Source organism: Microsporum canis, genomic scaffold (assembly GCF_000151145.1).
Source record: "Microsporum canis CBS 113480 supercont1.3 genomic scaffold, whole genome shotgun sequence".
Classification (NCBI taxonomy): Eukaryota; Fungi; Ascomycota; class Eurotiomycetes; order Onygenales; family Arthrodermataceae; genus Microsporum; species Microsporum canis.
The window spans coordinates 992393-1007431 of NW_003299167.1; the positions used below are offsets into that span (position 1 = coordinate 992393).

Here is a 15039-nt window from a genome sequence, read left to right on the forward strand (position 1 = left end):
CGAAAGATTTAAGAACTTCTAACATCAAACATTTGACATTTGGTCTAAGTAGCATACAGAACACAAAGAAGGCCTGGTTTACGATGGAAGTAAGAAGACAGAGGTCCACCTCCCGCCCACGTCCAGTGTCACGTCCTACCACCCCGCTGCGATCGAGCTCCAGAGCCTCCATACGCGATGCACACGGGGCCAGCAGCGGTGGATCAAGGCCAGGAATAAACAGCTTAGAGCCTCAGTTTGCTGAACTTGCTGATTCAATGGCTGACCTGGAGGAGAATTTTGCCCATCTCCAGCTGATGCATGAGAGTCTGTCAAGGTTCAATGAGAGCTTTGCGAGCTTTTTATACGGACTGAATATGAACGCATTCTGCGTGGATTTTCCAGAGGTGTGTTGGGACTATACATACATATGGGCTTTTCCCTGTCATTGTATATCTAACTGGTAGCCCATTAGACCCCCATTCCAGAGTCTTTTACCCGTTTTAAGCAGAGGGAGAAAGCAAGAGAGAAAGAAGCCGGTACACACCCAACTAATTTTACTACGACTGTACACACTTTGCAAGCCTTATTGACCATGAGTTAGAATTGCAATCTGCCTCCGAACAACCATACCAGTCTGCCGTACATGACGCCGAAACAACTTTCATGCAAGCTGCCCTATGCTGGACCATGTCAAGGTTGCTCCATATTAACCCTTTCACTATGTAGGACTACCGATACTTCGTTTGTTGATAATCCGCCAAACACTACTAAATCTTCCGTGAGATACACGACGCCCGCTGCAGCCTCGAAAAGGGCACCTACAACGAGCTCCACACGCGGTTTCAGTTCTAGTCGTTATTCAACCAGAGGAGCCTCATCAACTGGTCGGCAAAGGGGAAGCAAACTTGCACGCCCGAGGGGCAGGAGTATACGCTGAGACTGCAACACGCACACCAGCGGATACCGAATCGTCCTATAATACCGCAACATATATAATGAAAGGAGAACCTGTGGCTCAACCTTTTCGTGTCAAATTCCGGCCTTTGATTCACTACCTCTATAACTAACCTCACTTTATACCAGCCCAAACGTCGGGCAACACTCAGCCCTACTTCCTAGCTTGACTAAACTTGCGCGAATAACGTTCAATGTGAGGGCTGCGTTTTCTATTCGCAAATATCCAGCATTATCAAATATATGCTTGCTTTTTAGTTGCATGGTGTTCTCCGGAACGAAGGGCCATACTTCTGCATACCTTCCACAGGCTTCACCGAGGACAATCAATATACAAATCGTTAGAGAAAAATTAATTCACTCGTACATGGATCATGGACACCACATGCGGTACTAGGTTTTCTACCAGACTCAGGTCCAAACGTTATACAAATAATGGGTACTATAAAACACTTGGGACAATGGAAACGGATGACGAGGAAGATTCCGAGGAAGAAGACGATGAAAATGATGATGGTGACGACGACATGGAAGCTGTTGAGGGAGAACGTATGTGCTTTCTCTTATATTACAGGCGCCTGGCTGACATATAACCATTACAGCTATTCTCACTATGCAGCAGCTAATGCAATATCTTCAAGTCGATTCCTATGAGTTTCTGAACTTTCCGAGAAGTGACATGGTAAGGCCTTGGTGGGAAGAGCTCTATGTAACTGGATCTACCCTCAACAAGTCGCCGCAAAAATCAGCAACATATCTAGCTCGCCGAGGCCTAGCATGAAGGACGTTCGAAGTCGCATATCCCAAAAGGAAGGAGACGGGCTCCCGACTTATTCATTTCCTTACCCTAATCATTCCAAGTGGAAGGCTGTGGACCATTATGCTCGCTTCTACTGTCAAGTGAAATACCGGAATACCCATGACTTTGATGGGATATTTTATGGCCAGGACGTCTCGAAAAGTAATATAGAAGCGTGCATCTTTTCATTACTAGACGTTTTGATCAATGAGCACACCCCTTCTCGAATCAATCATCCTTCGGGTGGAAAGGCCATTTACCCTAATATTGCAAGAAGAGGCTGGTGTTAGTAACCGCTGACTAGCATTATGAACCAGTGCTTTGGGTACAAAATGTGAATAAAACTAGGGCCAGAATAGATAATTTTGACAGGCCCTGCCTCTCTCCTAAATTGTACAGTTCTAAAAATGATTTATCACAGCGTAGGACAGTGATATCTACCTCTTTTATACTGTCTGCTAGCTATATCACAGTTTAAGTTACCCTCATGCCGCTACCCTTGAGCAAAGAAAAATCTCCCGCAACCCAACTTAAGGCACAAGTTAAGGGCATACATGTGTTTAGAAAAGGACTAGCTTTAGATTAGTCTAATTAAAACCCACTGCTACTGTAATACAAGCCCATCCATATCCTTCCATGGCCAGACCCCTAGGAGCCAACAACTAGGCGTAGGGCGCCAAGCTACTTGCAAGAAGCGTACGCCTGCAAGGTATAGAACAACAGGTAAGCATCAGCCCCTAACACCTCCGCCTCAGCTACGACCGTTACGCGATCATCATTAAATTTGAACCACTGTTCACCGTGTCGGCAGTAGGCAAGGTAGTGGCCGGAATCAATGTCACCAATATGAACGACGACACTCAACAGATCGTACTGGAACTGCGACCTGTTATGGGACCTGGGGCGAGTGGTGTATGGCATCATATTGATCGAGGCAGGATATGAGACTTTGGTTTCCACCTTCTCCGAGACAGAGCGGTTCCGCTCGAATCGTTTCAGTTGCATGCACAGTATGACTGGTAGCTTTCTTAACCTAAGTTGTTTGGTGACTCCTTTGTTAGAGTTGCACTGGGTGCAGCCATATTCGCTGGCTGCTAACTTTTCAGGAGATATATACCCTTCCAAGCATCCCTGTAGGGTTGGCGAGACGTCGGAACTCTGCTCTCCACCGCCAAGTGCACGCTTTCTCTTTTGAACTTGAAGGTCCAAACTGACATCCATTACTGGATCTTCGGTGCGAGATACTTTGCCACAGTTTCCGCAGGTAATAGTGCTTCGAAGTTTGCCGAAGAATGCTGTGTGGAAGAAACAGCGACAGGTTGGGTCACAGTCAAGGTTGCCGGAGGTACTCTCATGAAGTTGGTTTACTAAGAATTGATAAAATTCATGAGCGTCTTGCTGATGGTAACCAGCAAGGTCCGACGATTTCTGCCACGAGGCAAGCAGGAGATTGAGAGCTCCAAACCCTTCATCTTTCTCTTCGTTGCTAAACTCTGCAAAAGCATCTGCAAGAGCACAGCCAAAACAGTTCACTTTCTGGCAATCGCTAGTGCTGTGTCCGTTTCCAAGAAAGTAAGCTGTCAAGACGGGTTCGTGGAACAGGGTTTGGAGGATAACATTCATGTAACATGTCTGGCCAAGGTTGAACAAGCCCCTGACACCTTCTTTGCCACAAATTTTCTTGTTTGTGTTCAATGCTATGTAACTTGCATATTCGTCGTCTTCCATATTGTCAACCTTCCGTTTCCTCGAGACTAGGAGGAAGGAGTTAGCATGTTGCATAAAATCTTCTGAAACCCATTGCCCAATGCTTACCAATAGGTTCGATATTATTCTTTAAAATGCTTTCCAAGTCAACATCATATATGAGATCGTCACATCCTTGACAGAAAACATTCTTGCTTCTATAGTCCGCAACTAATTTTAAGGGGCAGGTTAGTAACGACTTTTTTTTTCCCCAGTAATACAGAGTAACATACAAAATATGTGCCCCGTTTGTGAACTGTGTTCACAACGTGCAGCCTTTACTCCTACTGCTGGGCATTGGAGGCACTGGTACTGCGGTTTTAGGGAAAATTTTGGTCCAGAGGTACTCCTTTTCGAGGCATCAAGTCGAACTTGTGACGGATTCCACGGCCCTTTGCCATTCAGTTTAGCGTAATTTTCGGCGAGCCTAGTGGCGGCATCTGTATCATTCTCAAAGATATCCTGCAGGTGCTCTGTTGAAGTAGGGTTAGAAACCACACTTCGATTCGTTCAGAGTAATATAGGCTTACCACAACCATAGGCAGGCTCATATAGGGGGGTAGACACAGTAGTCATTGTAAATAGGTTAGTATCCCAGAACCCCTGACTGTACAAGGGAGCTCAATAGCTACTTAGAAAGATATCGGGTGTCCAGCACCTGATAAGGAATTACCCGTTCCTAGGTGCAGCACTAAAACCGACGGGTTTTATAGAAGATGAGTAAGCTGTATCAGACAAAGCAAATCAGAACAGCCACTTTGATATCTCTGATAAAAATGGAAAAGTAATAAGTTCCAGTAATCAGCAAAAGTGATATCTTAACACCAGGCTGGAAGAGTCGACGGTACGACCGGAATTCGGTAATTTGAGATTCGGGTATCAATTTTTATCAGGATGAGCTGGCAATTTCTTGTATCGAGATGGAAGGGAGAGCAGGAGAGGAAGTAAAGAGATGAATGTTCGAAATATAAAGCGGAAGAGAAAAGGAAGAACCGTCGCTCAATCGGGAGATGTCAGGACATGATTATGTAATATATCGGTTACATAATCAGATCTAAGCTTTAAGTCGGGAACTAGCTGAACCTAAACTTTATTTAATTATTTTATTTGCGACTTCAAATTATATTTCATTGTTTTCGTCTATTCATCAACAATTTTTCTATTCAACAATTATATCGTAATGGTGAGGACATACAATAATTATTTAAACATTAAGACAGTGAATTGATGGCTAATTTTGGCCCTTTTTCCTCTCTGTTTGGCCTCCCGTTATTACCTCCACGCACCCAAGCCTCAATTTTTTCCACGTTGACGGTAGTGATAATAATATTTTGAACATGATAATGAACAGCGATATCGATTCTAATGTGACCAGCAAGAGGAATATCACAGTATAGAAGGCGGACGGAGACATTCGCGCGATTGTTCAAGGTCTGAACTCGCAGAAACACATCGTCAATCCTTGCCGACCACAGGAGCTTACCACAAAACAGTCATCGTCAGTGAACCAGCAACCTCATATTAACGAACTGATCGAGCGGCGCAATCGGCTCAGTAAATGTCTAGTGCGGCCTGGTGCTAGGCACGAAGGCGCCGTCAAATTTGAGCTCTACACTCGAATCAGCCGTGAATTGGCAGGTACTCGTCAGTTCCAGGACGTATTGCAGAGCTGCAGGCCATGATCGACGACCCTGCCACCAGTGAAGCTCAGAAGATAAACCTCCAGACTGCTATCAAACTGTATCATGAACATGAGCTCCCAGAACGATTTAAATGGATCCAGGACGGCAAAGTTGTTCGTCATAAGGATATCGATTTCCGGCGGCCATACTGGGTTGAGATACGTCATTCCCCTCCCCCAGAATGATCTTTCTATTTATCCTTGTGTTCACCCTTGTTTCAACCTAGGGTTATGGCCAGCAACTATGATTCCAACTATAGAGCCAGAGTCATCTCCTGTGCGCTACTAACACAGAGTTATGAATGTAATATTCTACAGATAACCCTGGCCTTATCAGATTCGATTAATTAGTCCTTAACAAAGCCAAGAAGTTCCTGTTTCTCGTAAGTATCTCTACTTCCTAGTTGGAGAACTGGCCCCTTCAGAACAAGCATATTTTACCAAGTGAGAAACCAATAGGCCTAACAATAACCAATAGGCGTTTAATAACCATGAATCCTTTACATAGTATACTTCGTGCACCTACGCACGGAGTATACTCTCACCTCTATTCCCCCAGTTAGGTATGCACTAATGTTCAAGGTCAGTCTTGTAGTAACATACATCAGGCCGCTCGGATCTATATTTAAATAACTAGTTCAATAAACGACTGACTAGTTAATAATTGTGGCTGCGTTCCGTAGTGGGGGGAGCGGTACGGAGTATACAATCTATAAAAGATAAAAGGAATCTTCATGCTCAAACATGACTACTCATATAAATATATCAACATGTGTTCAACATGACCAAACCAACCAAATTCATCGCGCCCTCTATCATATGGAGTGCTTGGAAGACACTAAAAGGCACATATAGTGCGACAGTTACAGTGCCAGAAGTGGACGTTCTAGGAAAATAGATTCTGATCACTGGCTCGAATAACGGCATTGGGCGTGAAGCTGCGGTCCAATTCGTCAAACGAGATGCAAACTTGATCTTAGCGTGCCAACAACCTCCATCATACGAGACGCACCCTGGACAGGTTATCGAGGAGTGCAAGGCGGCCGGGGAAGCGTACGGCCAATATCAAATAGTCGAATGGTGGGAATGCGACATGGCGGACCTTTCATCTGTTGAGGCTCTTGCAAAGAGATGGATTGAGAGTGGCAGACCGTTGGATGTGCTGGTAAACAATGCCGGTATGTCACAGAGATCGGGCAAGGTTGTCTTGACTAAAGATGGATTCGAGCTCTGTCATCAAGTCAACTTCCTTTCCAACACATTGTTGACTTTGAGATTACTACCTTTTATCGCGAAGGCCCCTAGCCCGCGTATCATATGCACTACATCCTGCTTCCACTACCTGGGTATATACGACCTATCGAACGTCAATGCTGGAACTAGAGCATATTCGGACAACAAGCTATATTTTCAGATTTGGCTCAGTGATCTGCAGCTACGCCTGCTTCGTCATCCTGATTATGATCATATTGTTGTGCATGGTGTTCATCCAGGCTATGTTAAGAGTAGTATTTCCAAGCCTGTTGACAAGTCTAACACTACACAGGGCAATATTGACCCAGTTTTCTGGGCCTTAAGTACACTATTCATCTGTTTTGCTATCGATTCTTACCAAGGCAGTTTGGCCCTAGTCAATGCGGCCACTATGCCTGAGTTTGGATTACAAGCAGCTGGCACGGATGAATTCAGGGGCGGTGCAGGGTACTTCAACCGCATATGGATGGACGATCCAAGCCCCTACACTCGAGATGCCACATCTTGAAAGAAACTTTGGGACTTCATGGTGGGCGAGCTGGATTCTAGAGATAAGCTTCATGTCTCCGAAACGTTCAGAAAGGAAATTCTGGAGTGAGGAGGGAGAGAACAGGGTTTCCCAACTGGTCCAGGAGGACACACACTCAGGGATAACGCGCTGATATCGGAGTTGGCCATGGCGATCGCTGTGCGAGTCGCAATTGACCTGATTTTTGGCTGGTGGGTATGCAACGACAAATTTATCACCAAGAAAATGAATTAACAATATCGATTCAAAATTAAGCATTCATTCTATTATTATATTTCGTATGTGCATAAAAAAAACGGGAGTTGATTAATAATTATTGCCACGAAAAGCGATTAAGATTGTGCAATTAGAGTCGAGGTTTTGATTCAGGGACCTAACCTTTGAGATGACCCTACGTAGTTCAATTTTATGCTCCTGTCTCCAACACCATTAGTTGGTAGGATACCGTATCGACCGTAGGTTTTCTGATCCACAGAAACGTAATGAGGTAGTCTTCCCAGTAAATTCAATTTCGTCTCAAGCCACCGAAGTACCTTTTCTGGGGGAAATAAGAACTTCAAGTATCCAAGTCCAACTAAATAGAAAATATTAGATTAAAGAACGATAATGCATAGTGAATGCCACTTACGGATATATCCAACAGCGATGCAGCACGTGTGACCAATAAACGCTTTGTTGGGAAGTAAAATCGACGCCACGGCATTGAGAATAAGCGGAAATGTCCAGGTTGGGATTTGATATTTCCCCAAGCTATTATATAGCGTCAGAAAGCAAGTAATGTGTAAGGAGAGACATAGTCTAAACACACCTAATATGAGGATGTGTTTGAAATCTTTTTATAGCTTCGGAACTGAGGAGAACATAAAACCACGAACTAAAGGGGTGAATGGTTAGCAAATTTATCACTAATCGGCCCAGCATCAATGATATACCTTGAACCGAGAACACCAGTATTAGTTCGAAGAACGAATTTTGCGAGTAGAACGTAGATGCCCGCCGGTAAGGTTGAGAGTGCTGAAAACCAGAACATTAAGCCCCCAAACCACACGTGGATGGTATAAATTTCATAGACTTACGGCCAACAAACATAGCCAGAGAAGTAAGTGTGCCATGTTCAGCCTCAAACCTTTCAAGTAGAGGCGTTACTCCCAACACGTTTATAAAGGCATGTATAAATCCAGCGTGGACGATGGGATAGGTGTTGATTCGATACACTATATAGATATTGCCGTTAGCCAGAGTACGCAGCAGCACACAAATTAGCAGTCTACAACAACCAGTTGCCTAGTAATTGAGGACTGGACACATACTTCCCGCAGGGCCGATATCACTAGGCACTAGTGCCCCCCATCTCGGCACGTCCCAAACTGTTTGTAAACTCAACACCCAAAATACCATAATGCATAGAATAGCAAGTCGAGTGAAAAGTGGAAGTCGCAGTACGTATGACCGCAAACGGGCAGGGTTGAATGATAGTGATGAAAAAGTAGTAGAAAACATGGCGAGAGTGGTGTAGATCAAAGTTGGTTGTATCCGTCAAATTTTAGGCCCAGAAGTCCCATGCGATAAATGACTTCAAAAAAGGAGCGTATATAATGTCCTGTATCAGCACAGGCTTGCGTCCTCCGCGTTGTATCCTTCCTATCTCCCTTCCAAATACCAAGAGTGCTTTAGAGAACACGGATGAGTCGGTAATGGTGATCCGATAATGGTCGGAGAGGACACCTAAAATCTATATCGGCTATATAAACAAGTATATGTAATTCAGCACTCCGTCGTTTAATCGCTTGTAATATTCGTCACTTTTCAGGTCAAATGAGCAATAGAAGTCGTGAATCGTTTAATGCCCTTTAAGCAATGTCAGCCTTGTGGGATCCTTGGGCAAGTACTTCTAGTACCTTTCAGATATATCCTTAAATTGAGCAAGGAATAACTTACCAGCTGTGCCATCACCGACGTAAAGTAGCTGGGGCGCAGAAACAAAACGCCTCCTCGGAGTTCTTGGGAAAGAAAGATCGAATTTCACGCCAGAAAAGTCGAAATTATTGATTAGATAAGCATTATCACGTGACGCGATCCATGTGAAGATCTGATAAGATCAAACTTTAAAGATCCATCTTGAAGGTTAAAACGAGACTAAAAAACATCGTTCAACGATCAAAGGTCATCAATAAATACTACATCGGCTCCGTTTGCATTTTAATTACATTATAAGTTGAGTGGCGAGGTCATTATAAACTGAACTCAACGAGATGACAGGAGGAAATATAAACGGGGTATAAATAGGGTATAAGGCTAATAACGACGAGGGGCAAAAACAAACGAACGAAAATGCATCGAGAAAACCACATTTGTCCATATTTCGCAAAAGCAAATTAACATCTTTTGCTAGAGTCATAGTCCAAGCTCGGAAATACAGGTTTCCCTACCTTTTTTATTCTGGAAACTGAAATTCCCGGTGAATTGGGGATGGGGAAGCCGAATTTTTCGTTGCCCATGCCTTCAGAGATATGACTACGATCTCCCAGGCCATAGCGAGGGCCGTGACCCCCATTCCGACGGTAAAGACAATCATTGCGTTGAGGTCGTGGTACTCCATTGCTGCTACAACATCTGCAGTCTGTATATCCATATTAGCGAGTCGCCACCAACTTTTAATTTTCAAATGTCGACATCAAGAGAAGGAGGCTAGAATATGCATACACTTAGCATAAAGACAAGTCCGCCTGAAATAAGGCAGAATGAGGCGACAAGCTCTGACGGTGGCCGAGAAGGAAGAATTGAGCTTGGTGGGTTGATGTAGAGCAGAATATATGTGACGGCTCGTGCCAATGAGAATCCGACCAAAAGCATACCCCATTGTTTGTGAACCATGGTGGACACCATGCTATGCTGGTGGTGGGAGCTCATCATTAGTCCTAAAAGCAAGATTATCGTGGCGGGCATAGGATTCAAGGAAACTCCTTGAGACCTCGGTGGTCTCCATTCATCAGAGCCCGACGTGTATTCCTTGTCAAGAGAGATTGGAGGTGGGCCCAAAGCCGTCAGATTCACCCAGTCACGCACTCGACGGGACTCAGCCAGCATTCCACACTGCGTAATGATGATTAGCCTAAATCTTTATACACCGAGTTGCGATCCAAGAAGAATACCTACCAAGCCTCCCCCGAAGAACATGATAGTTATCGAGACATGCTCGAGGTCGTGGGCAGTCCATGGGCCTCCCCATCCACCGAGATGCTCCAGGAACATATTACTTGCTCCGTACAGGAATATAACAAAAGACTCCGTAAATTCTGCTGTTGGGACTCTCGACTTCCAACCCCCTACGATGGCACGAGATGGCTTCACATTCCATGCCCATCCGAAGTCCGAGAAACAACCAAGCCATCGACCAAGAGTCAAGAATCCATACCACATGAAAATGCCACCTTTAATGAAGTGCGCAAGCCCGTTGAAGATTTGGCGCCCACGCTACATTGGACGTTCATTAGCTAACCCCTTTCAACATCACCAGATAGAGTGTAAAAACTCACGAAAATTCCAGTATAAACAACCGCGCCAGAAGTAAGGGCGAAGAATCCGAGGATGAGAATTGTCCTTTCAATGATAGTATGGCTCACAGTCAATGCACCAACGACGCGTTGAGAAGCCAGTTGCGGCACACGAGATGACAAATATCTATTAATGGATCCAATTGGAGACAGCCAGCGAGCAGGTTTATCTCTGGATTCAATAATAGGTACCTCCAGCTCCTCACCCTCCAGCCTGTCATGTTCAAAAGAGCTGCATCGACTGCGGGGAGAATAAGTGTGCTCTTCACTGCCTTGACCGCTGTCCCCAGACCAGCGATGCTGACGACTAGCAGCCTGGGGATAGGACCTGACTCGACTTGAACCGGTGTCGACAGAAAGGAACGCAACTCTTTCATAGGCCTTATTATCTGTAGCATTCCTGCTCCCTGAATAGCTGAGGATCAACCCCATAACCATCTTTGCAACCATGGCCCATGTGGCAATCCAGCCGATCTTGGTATGCGCATTATTTTCATACAGATCTGGGGTTTGATTGCTGTATATGAAACCGCACAGCAAGGCAACAGCATTGATAACCAAGAAACCAAACTGGGTTGGCAATGCAAATCGGGATTTGGCAACACTAAATACAACACCTTTGTATCGAAGGGCAATTTCAATGTGGTTAGCGCCAGGCCAAGTCAGATTTGAACAGTCGCAATAACCGGGAATATCATACCAACAGGGAGAATGATAACCCAAGCTATGGCCATCAAAATAATATGAGCTAGGATTGTTCCCGAATATTTCTGGCACCGGAAATAGCTCGTCAGATGTGTTGTGTCACCTGCAGACATAGTCGCTGCCGACGTTGGCGCCGTTGCTACAGCTGATGCTGTTTCCTTCAATCCGACCATATCCATTGACTCATGTCCATCGCCATGTGGTAATGCACTTACTACCGTCGCAGAAAACAGCAGCAAGGCAGCGGGATGAATATGAGGCAAATGGAGTTGTGGCAACATCCGGAAAATAATTATAGAGATCAAATACGTTCACCTAATCCGGGAGGCAGGACTTTGAGAAGGGCTCTTGCCTTGACAGCTTAATATATATATATATATATACACTCTCTCTCTTGAAATTGCAGGAGCGAATATCGCAGCTGTCTATTTGGGGAAGCCAGATAATGCGAAGAAACGAAAGGACATGAAAGCACGAAGGAGGAGCAAGAACGCTGGCGGCGGGCCGGTGTGTGTTTTTTATTTAAATCTGACGCCTGCCTTGCTTCTATTCGTTCTTCAGGAAGATCAGAGCTTACAAACTCATAAAACGTTCGGTGCCGGAAGCAGAGGATCCCAGAAGACGATCCCAGCTCGGAGTTAGTGCATGTGTATGGACAAAAACAAAACGGACCTTTCACAGTTATGACGAAAGGTGGTTAGAGAACCTTACTTAGGGTTGATGTGCATGACGGATTGGCCAGGCCATAGCCTCCGTATACGAAAGACCCTTGCCCAAGCTGTTGTTGACCCCAATGCAAATTTCCTGACGAATACATATATTGCGGACTACGCACAGACATGTTGTCCTTCGTGCTCCCTATACGTATTATATTTCGCTCCCAAGAATGGGCACAGTGGTTCGAACAAAAGTGCATATGCATGGCTTCAGCTGGATAGTACGTACAGAGTACCGTGGTTGTTCATTTCTCCACAGAACGGGGTGGGGAATAACATGGAAGTGGGAAGAAAAAGCAAAGGTCACCCTCTCCCTTGTTCCTTTGTTGCAACAGAAGCCTTATTTCCGCCAGCTGGAATACTATAAGCGATGGGCCAAGAGATCCTTTTGACTGTGTCAATATGCAGTCTCTCCAGGGTATTTATATCACCCAAGCAGCCCTTTCGTGGATGGAGTGGGCGAGGGAGAAGGTGAGTACAATTAATGGTGAAGGTGGACTCTCCGGGTGACCGGCGGATGGTTTCCAAAACCTCGCACAAACTATGTGAGTTGGGTCGGACCAAAATCACCGAAATTCCGAGGGATTTTGGGATTTCAAAGCAAGGGAGGTAGCTATAAAGTATCTTCCCGTGGCGTCAGCATGCAAAAGTGACCTTGGAGCTACTTGTTGTTTAGTCTTTTGTTCCCGCTTATCTAGCCGGCACATCCGCCCATTTAATTTTTTATACGCAGCAGCCCAAATGCCAAACGCACGACCTCATGATGCATAAACTCCAGCGCACATTTTATCGACTCTTCGGCCGTGACTCGACAGCCTATAGCCTTTCTTGACTCATACTATGTATACCATCCGGCAGCCATCGCTTCAAAAGAAGTGGATCCGTCCATTTCTCTGTACTCCGATTCAGTTGATGAAGCCATATATTATTTGCATCTCCACCATGCCAACGAGATAGTTAGAGCCCGGATGCAGGGAATTCACACAGGTTTTTCTGCCAGCTCTGCCCTCTCCTCCACTGGTGCATGAATCCAGATAGCCACCAGATTTATGTCAATATCAGTGAGCAGTACTTAAAATAACCGCTCCTGGTTCAGGCAGCCTCACTGCCCACAGTGTATATTCAAGTACTGGTACATGACCTTCCTTGTTCGTATATCTCGAAGTTCTAGTGCTTTTTCCTTGTCGTATATGCTCCACCAAAGGCAGAAACGACAAAACACCCACGCCTGACCGGGATGCACCGCTTTCAATGTTGTGCTTCGCATGAAGATAAGCCGCATGATCATGCGCTGACTATTCCGTTGTCCTACCGACAGGGATAGCAATGGCTTAATATCCGCTGTATCTATTGGTAACACATTTCGACAAAATAGCAGTAGGGACTAGTTCAATACAGCCTTCAAGTATACACCGAAAGCAAAGCATTTGCCAATCTATTAAACTAAAAACGAACACCATTGATTAGGGCCTTTTTACACACTACAGGAGCCATTTGATCTCCCTTCAACTTTTTTTTACATCCTCTTATCTCATGGAGTTACCTACCTTCATTGTAGGGTGGCCGGCCTTCTTCAGCTTCGGTACTCACTATGTAGTTAGTTACGTAAGTTAACTAGCGGTTAAATGCGCTGCTAGTTATCCTTTCATTCTTTTCAACCGCGAAAACATCAAAAACACCGCTTGACATCGTCACCGCATCAGCAATGCCGTCTTGGTTACCAAATTTCGTCAGTTTCTTCACGTCAAGAACTCGCAGTAAAAATACGCCACAAGAACCCTCGGGTCAGCAGGATCCTCGCTACGAGCCTTGTCAGCTTCTCGCACAAGCAAACATCACTAGTCGAGTGTGGTGTGAGGACGTCTTAGCCTGTTATGGCGTCCCGGTTGTCTTTTGGGACCTCTTCCTTCTTGTTGCCAATCCTCGAGATGCCGCTCAGGCGTTAACTAAGGCGGGATACATAGAAGCTCAAGCAAATCCTCGTTTTATCAGCATACCTCAATTAAGTGACCACTTACGTCTAGTTCTGCCTCCAGGACAAAATATCCCAGGCAAAACTCACTCCGAAAGTCCACAAGAAGAGAAAGAGACCGTTGGTGTCGTCCTTTTACCGGCAAGCGACTGGAATTATTACCTTCCGTCAAAAATAGACGATCTAAAGTTTTTAGTTCCCGATATTTCAGAATACTTCGATCACATAGTGTCAAGGTGGATGGACCTTGCTGAGATTGACTGCCCATTCGGCGACTACCTCTCTGTGCATATTGCCTATATCCCCGATTATATTGACGAGGTGTGGACACAAGAGTTTGCTGGCCAAGTTCGCAGAGAGCATCGTCAGCTTCTCTTTGATTTGCTCGCCACTTACACTAGAACAGCACAATATCGAGTTGAACTATCGGATGAAGGATGTTGGATCCGTCAACGTGATATTTGTACTAAAATAATCGACGGTTCCCTTGAGCCCCCGAGTGTTACGTCTTTCAACTTTGAAAAACCAGCTCATCAGGAATTTGGAACAAGGGTAGTCCTCGAAATTTCTGAGGCGGAACTCAATGGTTTTCGCTGATTTTATCGATTACTGCAAGCTCAAATGATAACCCCTTGTTGCAAAAACTTTTCCAATATCTCCCAAATGTTCGAAACACGCCAAACAGCTCTGAGATTTCACATAAATATTCCAGCGCTTGTAGGCGACAAGGATTTAATTATAATCCAACAATTAATATCCTTGGCCACCCACCACCAACTAACAGCTTTGAACCAATAAAGATACCCATGGTTCACTTACAGTTTCATATTCTCCCTTCCCTCCACTCGCCATGTCTTTCTAATCGGTATCTATTTTTCAAATAATGCACGTAGCCGCCAGGGCAGAATTCAAATATGCGATTGCTATACGCATAATAAAATGCTTTAAAGAAACTGAGCGTTCAATAAGAACTGGTTATGCGCCACTCCCATGTATGGAGGTGCATTGAATATAAATATAGCCTGTTTTTAGCGCTCTAATGGAGTAGTTCTGTTTTTATCCAGAGTTTCGGGTGGGATAGCTGTATAAATATATGATCACTTGTCTACTGAAATAACAAGTTCTGCTTCAAAATACCCATCCACAG

At 44.9% G+C, this 15039-nt stretch overlaps 9 protein-coding genes across 9 annotated transcripts; 5 read left to right on the plus strand and 4 right to left on the minus strand.

Annotated features, from left to right (window-relative positions):
- Positions 1-83: 83 nt before the first annotated feature.
- On the plus strand, positions 84-919 carry MCYG_03210 (conserved hypothetical protein; the record flags this gene model as incomplete). Its single annotated transcript, XM_002847658.1, has 4 exons — positions 84-386; positions 455-518; positions 584-647; positions 709-919. 4 exons carry the CDS (start codon positions 84-86, stop codon positions 917-919), a joined length of 642 nt encoding a protein of 213 aa, XP_002847704.1.
- A 391-nt stretch (positions 920-1310) lies between these two features.
- On the plus strand, positions 1311-1717 carry MCYG_03211 (uncharacterized protein; the record flags this gene model as incomplete). The annotated part of the gene is made up of 2 exons (XM_002847659.1): positions 1311-1485; positions 1539-1717. 2 exons carry the CDS (start codon positions 1311-1313, stop codon positions 1715-1717), a joined length of 354 nt encoding a protein of 117 aa, XP_002847705.1.
- A 699-nt stretch (positions 1718-2416) lies between these two features.
- MCYG_03212 (ubiquitin C-terminal hydrolase Ubp8) lies at positions 2417-4057 on the minus strand (the record flags this gene model as incomplete). Its single annotated transcript, XM_002847660.1, has 5 exons — positions 2417-2768; positions 2853-3489; positions 3551-3652; positions 3715-3954; positions 4012-4057. 5 exons carry the CDS (start codon positions 4055-4057, stop codon positions 2417-2419), a joined length of 1377 nt encoding a protein of 458 aa, XP_002847706.1.
- Positions 4058-4818: 761 nt separating this feature from the next.
- MCYG_03213 (conserved hypothetical protein) lies at positions 4819-5348 on the plus strand (the record flags this gene model as incomplete). Its single annotated transcript, XM_002847661.1, has 3 exons — positions 4819-4855; positions 4892-5119; positions 5149-5348. The coding sequence occupies 3 exons, from the start codon at positions 4819-4821 to the stop codon at positions 5346-5348; spliced, it is 465 nt and encodes a 154-aa protein (XP_002847707.1).
- A 595-nt stretch (positions 5349-5943) lies between these two features.
- On the plus strand, positions 5944-6924 carry MCYG_03214 (WW domain-containing oxidoreductase; the record flags this gene model as incomplete). The annotated part of the gene is made up of 2 exons (XM_002847662.1): positions 5944-6039; positions 6061-6924. 2 exons carry the CDS (start codon positions 5944-5946, stop codon positions 6922-6924), a joined length of 960 nt encoding a protein of 319 aa, XP_002847708.1.
- Positions 6925-7310: 386 nt separating this feature from the next.
- On the minus strand, positions 7311-8445 carry MCYG_03215 (rhomboid protein 2; the record flags this gene model as incomplete). The annotated part of the gene is made up of 6 exons (XM_002847663.1): positions 7311-7519; positions 7574-7695; positions 7754-7819; positions 7878-7959; positions 8022-8159; positions 8256-8445. 6 exons carry the CDS (start codon positions 8443-8445, stop codon positions 7311-7313), a joined length of 807 nt encoding a protein of 268 aa, XP_002847709.1.
- Positions 8446-9379: 934 nt separating this feature from the next.
- On the minus strand, positions 9380-11383 carry MCYG_03216 (uncharacterized protein; the record flags this gene model as incomplete). The annotated part of the gene is made up of 5 exons (XM_002847664.1): positions 9380-9565; positions 9649-10038; positions 10102-10419; positions 10482-11116; positions 11200-11383. 5 exons carry the CDS (start codon positions 11381-11383, stop codon positions 9380-9382), a joined length of 1713 nt encoding a protein of 570 aa, XP_002847710.1.
- An 840-nt stretch (positions 11384-12223) lies between these two features.
- Positions 12224-12842, minus strand: MCYG_03217 (uncharacterized protein; the record flags this gene model as incomplete). The annotated part of the gene is made up of 2 exons (XM_002847665.1): positions 12224-12533; positions 12769-12842. The coding sequence occupies 2 exons, from the start codon at positions 12840-12842 to the stop codon at positions 12224-12226; spliced, it is 384 nt and encodes a 127-aa protein (XP_002847711.1).
- A 611-nt stretch (positions 12843-13453) lies between these two features.
- Positions 13454-14489, plus strand: MCYG_03218 (conserved hypothetical protein; the record flags this gene model as incomplete). The annotated part of the gene is made up of 2 exons (XM_002847666.1): positions 13454-13516; positions 13539-14489. 2 exons carry the CDS (start codon positions 13454-13456, stop codon positions 14487-14489), a joined length of 1014 nt encoding a protein of 337 aa, XP_002847712.1.
- Positions 14490-15039: the final 550 nt, after the last annotated feature.